The 18963-nt window shown below is 41.6% G+C and overlaps 1 protein-coding gene and 1 long non-coding RNA gene across 7 annotated transcripts in view; one reads left to right on the forward strand and one right to left on the reverse strand.

The window, feature by feature from the left end:
• Nucleotides 1–18963, reverse strand: part of CREB5 (cAMP responsive element binding protein 5) — a 502318-nt gene that overhangs the window by 150683 nt on the left and 332672 nt on the right. The window contains exon 1 of one of the 6 annotated variants that reach the window (XM_007521608.2): nt 9053–9285. The exons of the other annotated variants lie outside the window; for them this stretch is intronic. Coding sequence (XP_007521670.1) covers nt 9053–9099 — 47 coding nt within the window. The 5' untranslated portion in view covers nt 9100–9285. Of the gene's footprint in view, nt 1–9052; nt 9286–18963 lie in introns of those variants that run through there. 6 annotated transcript variants of the gene reach the window in all.
• LOC132539880 (uncharacterized) lies at nt 1957–5165 on the forward strand. The gene is made up of 2 exons (XR_009551154.1): nt 1957–2501; nt 4727–5165. It is a non-coding gene; the product is annotated as an uncharacterized LOC132539880 (long non-coding RNA).

The raw sequence follows: 18963 nt of genomic DNA on the forward strand, positions 1-18963 counted from the left end.
ACAATCTCTATCTACCCCCCTACCCTGAGCATGTGTGCATGCACACTCATGAGAATCTTAAAAAAACCAAAACCAAAACAAAATCAGTTGATAGATAGAGGCCACTGTGGAGTCCATGAGGGTGGATGCTGGTGAAAACAAAACCAAAGGTAAAAATGAGCAAGAGTAATTTACATCTACATTTCTACTAGATGAGTTTATTATAATTGCTGTCATTATGATTAATGCCAGAGGAATTAGAGGAGATCAGCCGTTTATTGCAAAGTGTGGTTCAGCTGACTAAAGTATTATGATAATAAATAAGAAGGTCAAGAATGCAGATACAAAAAATAAATGGCTTATGCTATCTAAAAAAAAGAAATTTACTTTGTAAATAAAAGAAATTTTCAAAAAGCCCAACTGTTTTGGTACTGACATAAACTGCTTTAAATTTATATCTTTGCCTATTTTCTGGCTAATGAAAATACAGTTGCAAGTAATATATATAGTCAATGTTGTGATTCTCTCCTTCCTAGCTGGCTCACAGCCTTACCTGCCTCTATAACTCAACTTACTTTTCTGGGAAAGGACTGGTAAATGACAGTCTTTCTTTCTATACTGCTGATGTCCAAAACAGACCATAATTCAGACTTTCAAAAATTTGCCACTCCCCTTATTAAGTAACTAACATTCACCTAGCGCTTACTATGAGAAGTCTATTATAGTCATTATTTTCTTGACTCCATTTCATGGATAAAGTAACTGAGATAGTTTCAACAGATAAGTCAAGAATTACACAGCTAGCAAAGCCAGAATTAGAACACAAATCTGTCTGACTCTAAAGCAATTCACAAGGCATACTCACATTTGGTCCATGTTGAGTCAATTTTGCAAAGACACTTTCTTTCTTTTTTTTTTTTTAAGACAATTTCTTAATTATTGATATTTGTTGGATAGAGAAAGAAATTGAGAGAGAGAGAGAGAGAGAGAGATATCTGCAACACAACTTCAGCACTTATGAAGCTTCCTCCCTGCAGATAGGGGCCTGAAGCTTGAACCCAGGTCCTTGTGCACTGTGATATATGCCTTCAACCAGGCGTGCTACCACTTGGCCCTACAAAGATATTGGCCCCCATTGAAGACGGGGATAGAACCTAATAGACAACAAATCCCATAAGGCCAGTTTATCTTTCTGCCTTGTCAGGTTATGTGTCCAGTCCAATATGACTTCAATTCTTTAAATATTGTTGATTTAAAAGGAAAAAAAGTTCATGTACTCCTAAAAAACAATAGCTCACTCTAGACATTGCTCTTTGTCCCCAACTTCCATGTCCCACTAAGATGAGGGAGTCTATCAATAACAGATAGCTTGGCATTCAGAGTCAACACTGTTTTTTACCCCTAGATTTTGCTTTTAGTTTTGAATGGATGTAGTTCTATTTCAGTCATTCATATGGTAAAAAAAAAAATCAAATTAAGAGGCAGCATTCAATTTTGGGGATCATGTGAGAGAAAGGAAGATTTTGCTGACAGCTGAATGAATCTTGGCCATTGTATAACTATTGTCACACTCTCCATTATGATTGTGAACTATAGATTAATTCATCTTGGGTGCAACACTGCTTCATTCATCATTAAGGAAGCTTTCCTGCCAGTGTGGGTATAGGAAGAAAAGACGGATGGACTTGTTATAAAGTGTATGTGTACGATATAGTGGACTTTGGAGTACTAAGGCAAGTAAATTTCCACTTTCAAGCATGTAAGTAGTCAAAGCACTGCTACTGTAGCAACCAAAACTCATGAAACACACATCTGTGAAATTGCCATACCTTGCAGAATACATTTTAAACAAATAGCAAAGTCTGTTTACAAACTATGAAGTTAAATTTGAACTAGAGAATAGAAATCCTATAGTCAGATAACCATTATGCTATCTACCCTCCTCCCAGGTTGTTCCCTTTTACCTCTCCAAGATGAAGGGTATCAGCCTGAGTCTGAGGAGCTATGTTGGGAGGTAGGGAGCTGATGGTTTTAAAATGCTATCAGCTTCCCCTCCCACTAGCCAAGACTGGGAGGGGTAATTGAAATGGTGTGTTTAGCTCCTGCAAAGATGAACTTTTTCCATCTCTCCCACCTTCTCCCAGGTTACCCCACCCCACGAGGAGAGAAGCTCCAGGGAGCCCGCCGCTATCCCCTTGCGGCCACTGCCCCCCTGCCCCAGCCAAGCCAATGCAGCCAGAAAATAAGTTGACAAATCATGGCAAGACAGGGAATGGCGGGGCCCTATCTCAGCACCAGGATGTGAACCAAGGACCCACCTGCAACCTGGGCTCGAAGGGCGTGGGGGTGGGGAGACATGGGGCCAAGGCCAGCCAGATATCATCCAGCAACTCAAGTCTGAAGAAACCCCAGGCGGGGGTGCCTCCTTTCAGCTCACTCAAGGGCAAAGTGAAAAAGTGTATCTGTGGACTCTGGAGAGCAGCGAGAGGCTGGGACCCCATCCCTGGAGTCAGAGGCCAAAGGTACCCCATTTTTCTAATGTTTCAGGCCCCTGCTTCTTCCATAACCCAAGGCAAAAACTGGCTGGGAGACCATCTGTCTGCTGCCTTTGCCTTTTGCTCAGCCCTATGAGTGCTCATCTCCCACACTCACGGGGGCGCCTCTCTTACCCTTCTTATACCCCCAACCTAGGATCTGTGCTGGCCAGGTTAAAGGGTCCCATCTTTGAGTGCCACCCATAGAGGTGCCACACAAAGTGATAGGGCTCCTGGCAACTGGCTAGTCTAAAAAAATATTAAATAAATAAATAAATAAATAATAAATAAATAAAAAAGAAATCCTATAGTCAAATTTTCCAGGCCCACATTTATCAATGACACTCATTTTTCTTCCTCCTCTCTAGTATTCTCCGCATCCCTGTGCTCTGATCACTCATCCAGATACTTTTATGAACATTTTTCTGCAATCCAGTTCCAAATGGGTCCCTTTTGATAGTCAGAAGCAAACACAAACCAAACAGAAGAAATCAGTGTGCAGTCTGCATCTTCTTTCTTTTCCCTTCTCTTTCCTTTTTTTTTTTTCCCTTCCTTCCCTCCTTCCTTTTTTCCTTCTTTCCTCATCACCAGAGCTTCATCTCTCCAAGCCACATTTTTTGGATAAAAAGAGAGACACTGGGGCCTGGCAGTGGTGTGCACAGGACACAGACTCAAACCCCCTAAACCACTTCTGTAGGGGGAGAAATGCCTCACAAGTGGTGAAACAGTGCAGTCTCTCTCTCTCTCTCTCTCTCTCTCTCTCTCTCGTTCTTCCTAATCCTCCTCACCTCTAAAATTATCTCTGACCTATCAAAGAAAAGAAAAAAAGGAAGAAAATGGCCACCAAGAGTGGTAGTTTGGTTGTGTAGCCACAGAGCCCCAATAATAATCCTGGTGGTGAAAAATTAAGAGTCAAACCTGAGTTACACACAAGTTAGAGCAGGTACTTTCTCAGATGAGCTATTTTGTCAGTCCCCACTGTTTTTTTTTTTTTTTTCTTAAAGTGCTGACTTAAATATGACCACCCTTCTTTCTCTTAGGTAGACATGTGGCAACAAGTCCACCACACTAATTCCTGCCCCTTACTGTTGATGGGGCCCTCCCGAACAATGTCAGAACTGAAACAACATTTTTGCCATGCAGCTTGAGGTAACCTAGACCCCTTGCCAACACAGAATCAAGGAACCCAAAGCAGAACTCTTAAAGTTCTGTAATTTCACTACTTTCACCATCATTTTTCCTCTAGCTACCTTAGAAATCCCTGGGAGTATGGGTAGGCCTGCCAACACCCATGTCCAGTGGAGAAGTATTACAAAAGAGACCTTCCACCTTCTGTACCCCATAATGATCCTGGGTCCATACTCCCAGAGTTATAAAGAATAAGAAATCTATCGGAAGTCGGGCTGTAGTGCAGCGGGCTAAGCGCAGGTGGTGCAAAGCACAAGGACCGGCATAAGGATCCCGGTTCGAACCCCGGCTCCCCACCTGCAGGGGAGTCGCTTCACAGGCGGTGAAGCAGGTCTGCAGGTGTCTATCTTTCTCTCCTCCTCTCTGTCTCCCCCTCCCTCTCTCCATTTCTCTCTGTCCTATCCAACAACAACAACAATAATAACTACAACAATAAAAAAAAAAACAAGGGCAACAAAAGGGAATAAATAAATAAAATAAATATATAAAAAATTTAAATTAAAAAAAAAAGAAATCTATCAAGGAAGCAGATGGGATACGGAGTTCTGGTGCTAGGAACTGTGTGAAACTGCACCCCTCTTATCCTATGGTCTTGTCAGTATTTCCATTTTATAAATAAAACTTAAAAAAAAAATAAGAAAGAAATCCCTTTCCCTTCAATCTCCAAAACTTCATTTCTACCACCAGAAAAGATAGGTGAGAGGGAGGTAGCCAGCTGTCCTGGTGACCTCACCACCAAAAGATGTGCCTGACACACATACGCTATTATAAATATAAACATCTGAGTTGAGGCAGCCTGGAATCCAGTTCTCACAACTGAAATGGCTCATCTCCATTTCACTTCATTTTCTCATTCACAAAGCTACAGCTGAGCATGAATGTGGATGCAAGGGTCTTTTTTACCAATGGGCTTTGTTTGTGTCTCTCCCTCCACCCGAGTCACTGGAAAATTGGCAGGAAATTTCTTCAGTTGTAGTCATCACCTCACTTTAATCACATTGGTACTTTTACTTCTCTATTTCTAGTACCTGGTGTGATCTCAGGCTTGTTTGAATTTTCTGAATAAGAGGAAAGAAGTTGGGGAAGTAAGAAGTCTGAGAAATGTTGGGAACAAGACTCTCAGTGGGTATGAGAAATCCATCACCGGGATCAATGGTTACTACCAGGAAGATGCTATACCGCCATGCTTTTGATGGCAGCCTCTAAGAATATATAATTTCCTGCAGTCTCGCTATATCGCAGGGGTCTGATGAGGTAGCTCCATCACTCACAAATCCACGTGGTGGGTATGACACCCATGTTACCAAGGAGATAACTAACATGACATAAAGAAGCTTGGTGGCTTATTGAAGTCATGTGACTAAGATATTTGAACCTAGGCCATTGGACTGCAAAAAGTATCGCTCTTTTCCAGGGACCCCACACTGCTTCTATGATTAATAGATGCTTGCCACCTTCATGCTATTCGGTTTCTTCATGTATTATGGGTGCTCGCCAGGGAAAACATGGGAGGGCAAGAGACAGAAAAATGAACTCAGCACTGGTTTATCATTAAGCAGAGACATGGATGGTTGGCATTCCTCTAATTCATACCTAGTATCCAGAAAATATAGATTTCTATTTCCTCTTTTGTGCCTTCAAAGGTACCCTGCCCCCCACATTTAACTAGTAATATGTCAGGTATGGCCTCTGAGATTTTTGTGAAGTTGTAACCCAGATCATATGCCAAAAGAACACACAACATGACAATGTCATCAAGATTACCCACTAACGAGAACAGTCCCTTCCTGTATTAAGTCATGAAGGTAGTGATATGTCAGGGATGGTGAGCTAGACTACAACTCAAAGGGCTAGAGATGGTGTGAACCATAGTAAGGATGACATCTGATTATCAAACCAAAAAAATAATACACCTACAATGGTGAGTACAATTGAAATTAGAAAAAGCTGAAATTAGGAAAAGTAGTAGGTTGCACCAATGTCAATATCCTAGTTGAGATTTTGTATGGCATTACCACTAGGGAAACTGCATAGTGTGTACATGGGACTCTCTGTACCTATTCTTTCTTTTTTTTTCTTTCATGGTTATCTCTAGGACTCGATGCCTGCACTATGAATCCACTGCTCCTGGAGGCTACTTTTTCCCTTTTGCTGCCCTTGTTGTTTATCATTGTTGTTGTTATTATTGTTGTTGTTTTGTTGGATAGAACAAAGAGAAACAGAGACAGGGAGAGAAAGATTGTGAACAACTGCTTGTGAAGCGACCCCCCTGTAAGTGGGGAGCCAGGACTTGAACCTGGATCCTTATGCTGGTCCTTGAGCTTTGTGCCCTGTGTGCTTAACCTGCTGTGCTACCGCCCGGCCCCCACCTACTCTTTATTATTACATAAGTGGCAAACGCTAGAAGAAGAAGAATACATAAGTCTACATTTTCTAAGTAAAAGCTTCAATAAAGCAACAACTGTAATCAAAGCAAAACAGTCACCAAATAGTGGAACCAGTGGTTCTCAATCTTTAGGTTACTATGAGGTTGAAGTGAGATCATACACATTTGATGTAGGGTCACAGCTCAGCTTGTTGCCTTGTCTCTCTATCCTTAGCAGGACATTTCTAACCATGGGTGAACAGATCGGAGCCAAGTCAACTTAAAATGTAATGCTCTAAAAAAAGAAATCATGCTCTCTTTATTCCTGAAGAGTCCCAAGCACATAGTTGGCACTTATCAAACTTTGCATGATGACTAATAACCTTCACCATGAGTTTCACTTCAGCTCTGGGTAATTTCCCCCCAGACAGGCATAGTTGTGGTCCTTCCTTACGCATAATTAAGCTGGGTCCATAAATACATACTTTGCAATAAGCTTACTATAGACTACCGTGGAGTCTGGCTGAAGAGTAAAATAGGAATATTGTTTGGGGAAAATTGTCTTTCTAGCATGCACATATACTTTTGTGTCTCATGTTCTCTGAAGGATTTTAAATGTAGCATTCAGCCTCATTTAAGATCTCAAGTTTATGTTAAATTACAGAAATGTATGATCTAGAGAAATACATTCTTTACAAACACAGTCCAGCATGATATAAGAAAATGAAGCTGGTTTGTTTGTTTTCCACCAATATGTGCATTGAAGGGGCCTATAAGATCTTTGAGTAAACTTTTCCATAAGCTCCCTCCTATCCCTCTTACCTATTCTGCTAACCTCTTTGAGCAAACTCATCTAGGTAAATATCTCTCACTGAGGACTACTTGCAGGTGGTGTTTGAAAATTAAGGATTCTATCCCACAAAGACAACTTCAAAGTGTAGTTTGCTTCTCTTCGCTCTGCCCCAGTCCTTTCTTTTAAGACACTAATTCCTTTAAGGCACTCGCATTCAAACCTGGTTTTCTTTGAAAAACCATACCAGATACATTTTAGCAAACTGTACTGCACACTGACACCCAGCTTTCTAGCTGGGACTCCAGAGATCATTTCAGATTGGTTCCACAGATGAAAGAAGAAGTGTGCATAACTCACCTTACCTGCTCCCATATTTAAAATGTAGCCCAGATGGCTAAAGCCACCTACTCAAGGTTACCAGGATTAGCACACTGGGCCTCTTGACCCCTGCCACATCAGGCTGTTTTCTTCCCCCCAAATTACCTTCTGACTTCCTCCCCCTTGCAAGTCTGCATGCACATAAGCGTGCAAACACATACCCAGACTAAGACAGAAAAAAGCCAAGATTAACTATATCCAAAGTATACTTGAAATAAACATAAACACCTAACACTTTTCTGGTATGTGCTCCAACCCTCAGGATACAGCATACGATAATCAAGACTAAATGTCCCTGAGAATTGCTGACATAGACATATCAGAGATCACTCTCAATGGGGCTGGCACCCTAGCTGAAGAGAGCTTCTTTAAAGAGGGCTTTCATATATAATAATAATAATAATAATAATAATAATGCTTTTTCACAGTACTCAGCTTAGACTATGCAACACAGCACTAAATACAGTTTATGAAACACAGAAGCATGGTGAAAACTTTCAAGATGTCAAGTTTCCTTGTCTCTGGTTACACTATTTCGATACCACCATTTCTGTCCTTCTCCATTTACTTCATTAATTGCTTATAAATATTACCTGTTTCTAGATATCAGTTCAGGAGTTTTCATTACCCTCCAACCACCAATACTACCACTAACACCGCAGCTTATAATCTTAAAATATAGTCAAGAGCATAATAAGTCTTAAAAGTAACACTGATTTGGGGTTAATTGTCATGTGAAACAATAGAAAGTTAAAAATCCCTGAGTAAATGCACAGTCACTGTTAACATGAGCTGAAATAATAGGTGAAAGTCTACTCTTTTGAGTATAATCACAATTAGTTCAAAACCTCTAGTATAGTCTCAGTAGTTAATATAAAAACACAATTCTTCATGCTCAGCACAAAGCACCAAATAGTTTTCCAGGCATTTCAATTCACCAGTTACAGTAAAAATAAATAAATAAATAAATAAATCACCCCACCCACCTCCCACCATCACCTTGACCTCTTATGAAAAGATAACCCTGTTGAACCATTTAAAGAGAAAAAAGAGAGAAAAGGAGAGAGAATGAATCTTGGTGGAAAATAATACACAGCTGTGATAATATCATGGTTTTATTTTAAATACTATAATATAGTTTTACTTTTAATAATAAAAGATAAAGAAGGGACGTCTGTGAATAATTAGAGATTGCAGTTTGAGGCCAGTTACAGTCACTGCAATTGATAATAAACTGAAAACCCCTTGAGAGCAGGTAAATGCTTTGCAACCCTGACCCCCTTGCTCTCACATTACTTAACTACCCTGCGGTTCTTGCATTACATCACCATTCAAGCGATTGGTTCCTGCATTTTAACTCTCTCCCTGTCTCCTCCGATTAGGAGCAACACCGCACCAAAGAAACTTCTCCAGAGTTTGCTGTTTCTCGCTTTGCTTTTTCTTTCTTTTCTTTTCTTTTTCATTTTTAAAAATCTGTGCCCCTTTCACTCCTGTCGCTTTGGTTTGCTCTACTTTTATTTATTTATTTTTCCTGCCCAGCCCAGTCTCAGTTCAACTCACTCAGGTCGGTAGTAGAACAAAAACTCTTATCAAAGAGGAAAGCGATGCCTCTTTTACGGGGCAAGAAGAGGAGCTAGCGGAGGGGCTGGGGGAAGAGGAGAAAGAAGAAGAGGAGAAACAAAGACAGGCAGGAAGGAGAGACTGGGGAGAAAATACAGAGGAAGAGGAGGATGAAAACTCAAGAAAGGAAGGCAGCAGGGGCAAAAAAAAAAAATCTATAAAATCAGAAAAAAGAAAATAAAATTAAAAACAAACCTCATGGACATCACTGAGGCTGAATTCCCTCCTGAGGTGCAGAACATGAGAGCTCTGGAATGAGTGTGTGTAGAATTTGAGCCAAAGCTTAACTAGCCTGAGTGAGTCATATCCTTCCCATTTGATTCCAGGCCAACCGATGATGTAATGCGCTGGCCCTTCTCTTGCGCCTAGCTCTGGCTCTCTCCCCTCAGCTTGCTCGCTCTCTTTCTCCTGGGCTCGCCCTCCTCCCCCTTCTCCTTTTCAGCTCAGTACTGGTGAAGTCACTATTTAAATCTGGCAGAACTGAAGCAAAACTTCAATGTAACCAAAACAGCCCCAGGCTGAGTTCCAGACTCTAGGAGCCTTTAGTGGTGCAATTGCCCTTAGAAACGAGTAAACAGCAGGGGAAACAGTGCCGCCTGGGGAGGGCCCAACAGCTGCTTTGGAGCTTTGAAAGAAGCTGGGAGTTCTGTGGACTCCGGTCCACAGGTTCCGACTTTTAAAAAATGCCTATGAAGGGGGGAAAACATGCAAGGGATGTCCGGAGAGAGAAATAAAAGACCTGTGTAGTGATGGAGTTGGAGTGCACTGAAGGAACAGGTTGGAAGGACAGCAGGTGACCAGCCTGGGCTTTCATTGAGAACCAGGAGCAGCTGGTGATATGGTTTCCAGAACCCAGAGCGCCACCCCACCCCACCCCACCCCCACCCCTACCCCAATATTTCCTGGAGCTGGACGGGTTTTTCTATTGCTGAATGTCAACACCACCGCTCCAGAGAGTTCTTGCCTCTGACCTCCCTGTCAGCTAGGGCAAAGCTGCCGCTGGTCCAAAAGCCTTCAAGAACTGGAGGACCGCAAACTTTCCTCTGCTGGTCCCTGCGAATTGCTTCCTTTTTTTTTTTTTTTTTTTTTTTTTGAGTGGGACAGGGGAAAAGACACTCCTTGCAAGGCAGAGAACTTCTCTTTCTAAGTCTAACAGCCCATTCTTGGGTGAGCTATCAGTAAAGAGGGTATGAAAATGGTATTCACCTCCTAATGAAAAGACAAACTATCCCTTCCTCCACTTACTGGTTGGGGGAGGGGTGGGAAGGAGCTGCTGATGTTAGTGCAAGTGGGTCTGTCTGAGTTTTAAAATGATTCAGAGAGAACAGTTTCTGTCTCTTTTAATTACAGGGAGAAAATAACCTGGGGGTGGGGGAGTCAAACATTACCCTTCATAAGTGACAGCAAAGCCTCTTAACTGAGGAATTCTATCCCTTACTTCACACCTCTCCTGCAGCCCAGGACTTTTCCTAGAACAGCCCAGACTCTTAGCTAGCTGCTAACTCTTAGCAGCTCTGTTTTCTCTTTCCCCTCACCCACTACGCTTCCCTAAAACAAAACAAAACAAAACAAAAAAAAAGTCATCTTGAAAATGGGAAGTTCATTAGAATTTTTTTTTTCCAAAAGACCACAAAAGCAGAAGAAAGGCAGGGGTTTGCAAATTATTTTTGTTTGTTTGTTTTTTAGAAAAGCCATCATAACTTTTGTGACAGCCTTTTGCCTCTAATGGCTTTTGAAACCGGTGAGTCAAGTTGGTGATGCAGACATTTGTCCTTTTGCATATTGTCAGCGATTTCTGTGTCTGTGCTCTGTTTTCAGATGAATCTCTAGGGTTTATTGAGGGTCTCTGCAGCAAGGGGACAGGGATGTGAATGGAGTCCTGTGGAATTTAAATTACAACTGCAGGGAACATCCCTGCATGCAGAGTGAAGAGTTAAAAAAGCAAGGTTAGTTCAATAGTCTCCCTAGACCTGGGGTCTGGGGAGGGGAAGAGCACTCCCCAGTTAGCCCTGGAGCATGACTTGCACAATTGATGCTGATGCCACAGTTGCCAGAGTGACACCTTTATCAAGGCAGGCAGCTCTGAATTAGAGGTGATCAGGCATAATTACAGCTGGCGCCACTGAAGCCCTTGGCCTGACAGCGGCAAATGTGGTTGTTATAAAGTTTGGTCCACCATGTCAGTGGCCTGTATAACTCACTTATGTCTGATTCCCCTAGCAGCTATTGATTTTTTTTTTCTTCTGATGTAGAGAAATAAATAAAGCAAAAAATCTTCACTAGCTCCTACAAGCCTTGCCACTTCAAGGCAAGTTGACATGCTTTCCTATAAACTACTAATCAGCCCATTGAACATGTTGGTTAATACAAAGCTAAGGGTTTTTTCTTCCCCCCCCCCCATTGCCCTACAACAATTTTCCCAACCTTACACTGGTTTTCATATCTAGATGTTTTCTTTGCGTTATTGCGTTAGGCATAGCAAAATTGGTGAATGGGTGTGTGGTGGAGTATTCCAAGTTAATATCTTTCTATAATCTCAATAAAAAATGTTCTCTCAAGACAGGCTGGGAGTATGGATCAACCTGTCAACGCCCATGTTCAGCGGGGAAGCAATTACAGAAGCCAGACCTTCAACCTTCTGCATCCTACAAGGACCTTGTGTCCATACTCCCAGAGGGTTAAAGAATAGGAAAGCTGTCAGGGGAGGGGATGGGATACAGAGTTCTGGTGGTGGGAATTGTGTGAAGTTGTATCCCTCTTACCTTATCGTTTAGTCAGTGTTTCCTTCTTATAATTAAAAAAAAAATTTTTTTAAAGAAATTAAAAAATGCTCCTACTCCTCCCCCTCCCCATCTTTTCTTAAAATTGCTTTGATTACTATTGAATTTCAACTAAAAAACAAATGAACAACAACAACAACAACAACAACAACAAACAAATGCTCTCTCCAGCATTTTTCTTAGACCATGTCATTAGGACTGGATTAAGCTAGTATGTAGTTTGCCCCTGCTATTTATCTATTTATTTTTATTTATTTATTACTTTTGAAGTATATAAAAGGAGCCTGGTGACATAGGTGAAGAAACTTCCCCATGTCTTCCTGGGAAAGTAGCAAAGAACATGACAGCTCTGGTCAAGGCCAGGTACAGACATCTCATGAGGTCAGAATTTTTGCTCCTTCCAACTAGGAGAAAGGAACAAAAGAGAACCAAGGTTCTGAGTCTGCCTCAGATCAGGGAATGTTATGCCTAGTAGTGTCAGTGTTTCCAGAGCCCAGCCAAACTCTCACAACTCAGTACTTGATGATCATGCCACTGTGCCAGAGAGTGCTGTGACACACTGATGTTTCTAGAAAACCTCTTTGGTGGGCTGACAAGCTAGCTCACCTGGCTGGGTGTCTGATTTGCCCTGTATGCAACCCAAGTGTGAGCCTCCAGATGGAAGTACTGTTTGTCACTAGGGAAAGCTTTCATGATGGGGGTCTCTCTTACTCTCAGAAAATCAGCCCAGAATGGTAAAGCCCCAGTGATAATAAAGACTTCTTTGGAGAGGCTGGCCTGATTTAAAATGAATTTCCTACATCAAAAGTGTCTGGAAATTTACATTTACACTTTCTGATCCAAACTTAAGTATCCCTCCCTGTCTCCCTCCCTCCTTCCATCTCCCCACCCCAGCCAACACACCACACACACACACACACACACACACACACACACACACACACACACACACCTGCCTTCCCAAATCAGCATTTTCACTGACTGATGGATTTTTCGTCATCTTGGGGAGTGGTGGGGGGTGAGAAAAGTGTTCTCTCATTTTCCTTCCTGTGAGCAGTTAATGACAGAGAATATCCTGTTCCAAAAGGAAATTCCCCTCCAACTCAAAAGCTTTCTTTTTCACCCATTTGGCCCTCTCCTCCCCTGTCCTCCACAAGTTGCTGCCTCCAAGCAGCTTCTTAGAAGGGGGCTTTGCAGATAGGAGTCATGAGATGCTGTAATTCCGGTGGGAGTCTTCTTAGAAGCAACCCCCAGCCAATAGGCTAGACCTCCAGATTAGCTGGTTTGCTCAGGAATGCTTACAACACTCTCCTCTCAGAATGTGTCATCCTTGGGGAGAGGGTGGTGGGTACAGCGCAGCTGTTCTGTGTAACTAACTCGCATACTCCCAGCTCCTGATGAAATGCTCAGCTCCAAACAAGTGGAAATCTCTAAGATTTGAGCTCAGAAAGTTCAAAATGCTTTTGGACACTCTCCAAGACAACCCACTAGAAATGGCACGACTTGGGCTGCAAGAATGAGGGCTACATCACTTTGCTAATGTAAACTTGTGTGCCTCGATGAATTTCTGAATGTGAGCTCTGAGTATGTAGAAAACAGAGCAAATATAAGAAACAATAATAATCCTTCTTAGATAGAGTCCTTCCCCCTCAGGTTCGAATTTTTTCTCCACAAGGAAAAGCATATTATCTTCTTTTAGACCTTGTTTTTTAAAGTTTAACCCATGATTCTTATAGCCCCAGTGGAGTTCGAAGGGCCAGATAATTTCAGAGTTAAATAAGCTATAATGACTATCACATGTACTCAGCCATAAACCTAGTATTAAAAATTATTCAGAAAAAAAAGTGGCATCTCTTCCTTTTTTAATTTACAATAACCATCCAGGTGGTTTTCTAAGACCTCCTTTGCAAATTGCTTCCAGGGAAGCTTCCGGTCACAGACCACTGCACTCCCATGTGGAGTCTGTCACTCAGCATTCCCTTCAACTTGGGTGTCCCATATTTTTACAGTGGGCAGAGGCCAAAGGGCTATCTGGGCGAACCTGTGTATGTATCCTAAACTGTGTACAGAGAGGATTAGCTGGTTGAGATGCCTGGATCTGCTCAAACCAGCTCTGGCACTGGCAATTCAGAATGCTAGAGAACAATGAAGCCTAGAGTACTCCTATTCTGTACCAAATATAGCTTTTTCCTCCAGGTCTGGCTATACCTTCATGCAACCTGCTGGCCTTTACTAGTTCAGAACCTAGTTGTGATGCTCTGAAGTCATAAAGTGCTGAATGATATTCAGACAAGAGAATGAATCCTTAATGATTCTCGTCTCTAATGGCTGCTAGGAAGCCACATGTGTAGCCATTGAGAGGTTACAAGAGCCCTTTGATCATTCTGAAACTAACACTAATTCTGCCTACTCATAGGGGTGTTTTCCTCACTTTATCTTTAATTACAACTTGAACATGTATATGCCATCGATTCACTGAGACCTGCCTCAGTGTCTGAAAGACCATGGGTGGTCAATATTTTGTTAAATACAGAGTAGATGCATAACTACTCTGTTCATCTGACAGCTTGCTTTTTGTGTGAAAGTCTCTCTGGACTACCAGGGTGGGATGGGACTGTCCATTTCTCTGAGTTCTTTAGCCAACTGCTAAACCAACAATAAGCCAGTTATAGAAAGGACCTATTTCCAGGCTATTCTCAGGCATCATTAACTTAATCAAGACAGAGACTGAACCCATCTCCATATTCCTAGCACCTAGCCAGTACTTGACACATACATAGCTGGCCCTCAAAATTCTCAATGAGATTAAGCTGATGGCAACACAGGGTGCTCAATCTCCTATGAATAATTTCCCTCCTAAAAGTTCCCATTCTTTGTATTTTGACACTCTGTCAGTGGCTGCCCACAGATTGACAGCCTCTAGAAAACCTGGAAAAATAAGAATATTCTAAGAAATCTACTGATGGGCCATCTCTTTCCACATACAACACCAATTTTCCTTAAAGAGTCTTGGGTCCTCTTCTTGCAAGATCCTGATCCTGATCCTGATTCTGAGTCATAAGGATGGGAAACGCATATCTTTGCAGCTTTGTGGTTATAATCAGAGATTTCTTATTAATTTTAAAGATATCAATTTTATTGATGGTATATGAGATGGAGAGAGCACAAGGGAGGAAAAAAAAAACCCACCAGAATACTACTCTCATACATGTGGTACAAAAGACCAAACAAGGAGCCTCAGGCATGCAAATCTTCTCCTTCACCAGCTGAGTTAGCTCCCTGGCTATATTCAGAAATGTTCATCAGAGGAGAGGTCTAGATGAGAGGCAGAGAAAGTGGAGCCTTCTTAAGACATATCATAAAATGCTAATAGTAGGGACTGGATGTTGGTGCACCCACTAGAGTGCAGATGTTACAGTATAAGGACTGGGGTTCAAGTCCCTGATTGCCACCTGCAGGGGGAAATCTTCATGAGTGGTGAAGCTGTGCTACAGTTGTCCTTCTTTCTCTCTTACTCTCTCTCTTTCCCTCTCCCTCTCAATTTGTCTCTGTCTCTATCCAATAAACAAATATATTTTTTTAAATCTTAAAAATTGGGTACTGGGAGGTGGTTCACCTGGTTAAATGCACACATTACCGTGCTCAAGGACCTTGGTTCAAGCCCCCCACTCTCCATCTGCAAGGGGGAAACTTCACAAGTGGTGAAGCAGGTATTGCCGGCACTGAGTCCCAGTGATAAACCTGGTGGCAATAAGATAACAAAAAATAAACAAACAAAAACGCTGATAGTACAAGAGGGACAAAACTGCAAAGGATCATCTTTCTGGATGATAAGATGGTGCTGCCTGACTCTCGCCTGACTTTCACTACCTCCCTTCCACACCCTGAACTTACACTGCAGCCCCCTCAAGTGTTCTCACACTGCTGGTTTCTGAGCCTCCTTCATTCTAGGTTGGTCTTCCTATTCACATGGAGAGGGATTCGTGCCTAACAGAATCTCACCTTCATTTACTTAGCAGTTATAGCTCAAAAAACAGTCCAATAAAAAAATGTATTCCGGGAGTCAGGTGGTAGCACAGCAGTTTAAGTGCAGGTGGTGCAAAGTGCAAGGACTGGCATAAGGATCCCGGTTCAAGCCCCTGGCTCCCCACCTGGAGGGGAGTCACTTCACAAGTGGTGAAGCAGGTCTGCAGGTGTCTATCTTTCTCTCCCCCTCTCTGTCTTCCCCTCCTTTCTTCATTTCTCTCTATCCTATCCAACAACGATGACAACAATAATAACTACAACAATAAAACAACAAGGGCAACAAAAGGGAATAAATAAATAATCTTTAAAAATGTATTCCATTGTATATTATAAATCCAAAGCATACAGGGTGTTACATTTCTGAATATTCACCCTCAAATACTTAGTCATGGTATAGATAGGTTTCCTGAAAAGGATTATTTACTTTTCTTTTTAACTTTTTTTTTCTTTGCCTCCAGGGTTATTGCTGAGGCTTGGTACCTGCACTAGGAATGCACTGCTCCTGGAGGCTATTTTTCCTCATTGTTGTTGTCCTTGTTTTTATTGTTATTGCTGTTGGATAGGACAGAGAGAAAAATCGAGAGAGGAGGGGAAGACAGAGAGGGGGAGTGAAAGACACCTGCAGACCCACTTTACTACTCGTGAAGCGACCCCCCTGCAGGTGGGGAGCCAGGGGCTCCAATAATATGCTGGTCCTTGCTCTTTGTGCCATGAGTGCTTAGCCTGCAGCACTACCACCCGACCCTGAATTATTTACTTTTTAGGATAAAAATCCTGGAAACATATCTTATAGGCTTTCCCTGTGGAGAGCTGTCTGGAGAATTCTTAGATGGCTAGAAGTGGACCTTCCCTATGATTGCCAGTTCCTCTCCTGGGAAAATTTCCTAAAGAACCAAACACACCCATCCAAAAAAATGTGTGTATACCTGTGTTCATTGCAGCACAGTTTTTAATAGTCAAAACCTAGGTGTTCAACAACGGATGAGTGGCTAAATAAGTTATGGTATATATATATATATATATATATATATATATATATATATATATATATATATATATATTGGAATATTATACAGTTATTAAAAGTAATGAATTCACTTTCTTCTATTTACCCTGGAAAGAGTTTGAAGGAATCATATTAAGTGAGTTAAGCCGGAAGAGAAGGATAAATATGGGAGGATCTCATTCATGGACAGAAATTGAGAAATAATAACAGAAAGGGAAACACAAGCAGAACTTGGAGTGGGTTTGCTATATTGCACGGAAGTAAAGGACTCTGGGGGGAGGGTAGTTTCAGGTCCAACCTAGGGGAGTGGGGATGGGGACACAGACTTTTGGTGGTGGGGGCAGTATGAAACTAAACTGCTATTAACACATGATCTTATAATCCACTACTAATTCAGTATGTCATGGGAAAATAGATGGAATATTTCAAGTTTTTTAACTGCCTAGATTTTTAATTCAGAGTATATATTCCTTTAGTCTAAGTATTTAATGTTTCAAATTTATAAACTGATTGAACTCTGACACTGGGCTTAAATGAGATAACGCCATACCATTCCCACCACCGGAGTCTCTCCATTAGAAACAGCAATAGTTCTCCCAAGACCATAGATATGGATTAAATATTATACAAACACACACATATATATGTACATATATACACATATATCAATTTTTTCTATGGCCCTGCTTTCTCTTTCTTTTTTATATTTATTTATTTCCCTTTTACTGACTTTTTAAAATTTTTGTTGTAGTTATTATTGTTGTTGTTATTGATGTCATCGTTGTTAGGACAGAGAGAAATGGAGAGAGGAGGGGAAGACAGAGAGGGGGAGAGAAAGACCTGCAGACCTGCTTCACTGCCTATGAAACTACCTCCCGACTCCCTCTTTCTCTGTCTTTCAAAGTCACACCTCCACTTATTACTCCTTTCAATGTCCTTTCTTATTGTCATCTTCCCTCTCTAGGTCTTGATGGAATTGGAGTTCAGAGCCCTCTGGTCTCCCTTAACATTTCTCCCCCTCAGGGGGTATGGATCAAAATCCTTTTTGTGGTGCAGAAGATAGGAGTTCTGGCTTCTGTAATTGCTTCTCTGCTAGACATGGACATTGGCAGGTTGATCCATATCCCTAGCTTGTTTCTATCTTTCCCTAGTGGGGTAGGGCTCTGGAGAGGTGAGATTCTGGGACATATTAGTGAGGTCATCTGCCCATGGAGTTCAGGATGAACTCTGGTATCTCTCTCATCAATACACACACACACACACACACACACACACACACACACACACACACACATGTCTTTTTTTCGTTTGGGGGCTTCTATGTGTGAAACTTCACTGTTGCACTTTTTCACTCTTTATTCCAAATAGAGATGAGAGAGCTTATCCCAGTACCTTAGGAGTCTGCTGTGGTGCCAGGGTTCCAACCCAAGGCATGTGCATGGCAAGTAACATGCCCCGCTGGGTGAGCTATCCTTCAGGTCCTAAATAAATGTGTATTATATATTACTGCCACCAGAGTTTTTTCTGGGGTTCAGTGTCTTCACAATGAATACATTGCTCCTGGTGGCCATTTTTCCTATTTTTTTCTTTTCTTTTTTTTTTTTTATCAGGACAGAGAGAAATTGAGAGAAAATGGGGAAACAGAGAGGAGAGAAAGATACCTGCAGACTTGCTGCACCAGTTGTGGGTGGGGAGTGGGGGCTGGAACCAGGGTCCTTGAGCTTAGTGATATGTATGCTTATCTGGGTGTGTCACTGTCGGGCTCCCTGAATATATTTTTTAAGAGAAGAAGAAAAACAGGCATACACGGAGATGAACTGCAACGTCTTGAAGATTGATAAGTAGACGTTGACCTATCTCTAGTTGGTAGTTCTTGGATTTGGTACTTGAGAATTTCTGGGTAACACATTAATGTTCAGATTAAATTACCCATATACTACCTAAGTATATGTATTTTTAGCACCGCCCCCCCAAGATTTTTACACTACCATTGCATAGATATACCTAGTTCATGAAACCCTAAATTCTAGGTGGCCCCTCCAGATCTGGTTAAAGAAGTTGCTTTGTTCATTTTTAAACCAATAAATGAGACAAATATATAAATAAATACAAATATATGCAAAATTTCCCTGCTGTTTACACTCTGAAAATAACTGATTTTTTTCTCCTCTTATTTTTAAAAATTTAATTTTATTTATTTATTTATTTATTTATTTATTGCATAGAGACAGCCAAAGATTGAGAGGGAAGGGGGAGATAGAGAGGGAGAGAGCCAGAGACAGAGAGACACCTGC

Source organism: Erinaceus europaeus, chromosome 8, assembly GCF_950295315.1.
Source record: "Erinaceus europaeus chromosome 8, mEriEur2.1, whole genome shotgun sequence".
Taxonomy (NCBI): Eukaryota; Metazoa; Chordata; class Mammalia; order Eulipotyphla; family Erinaceidae; genus Erinaceus; species Erinaceus europaeus.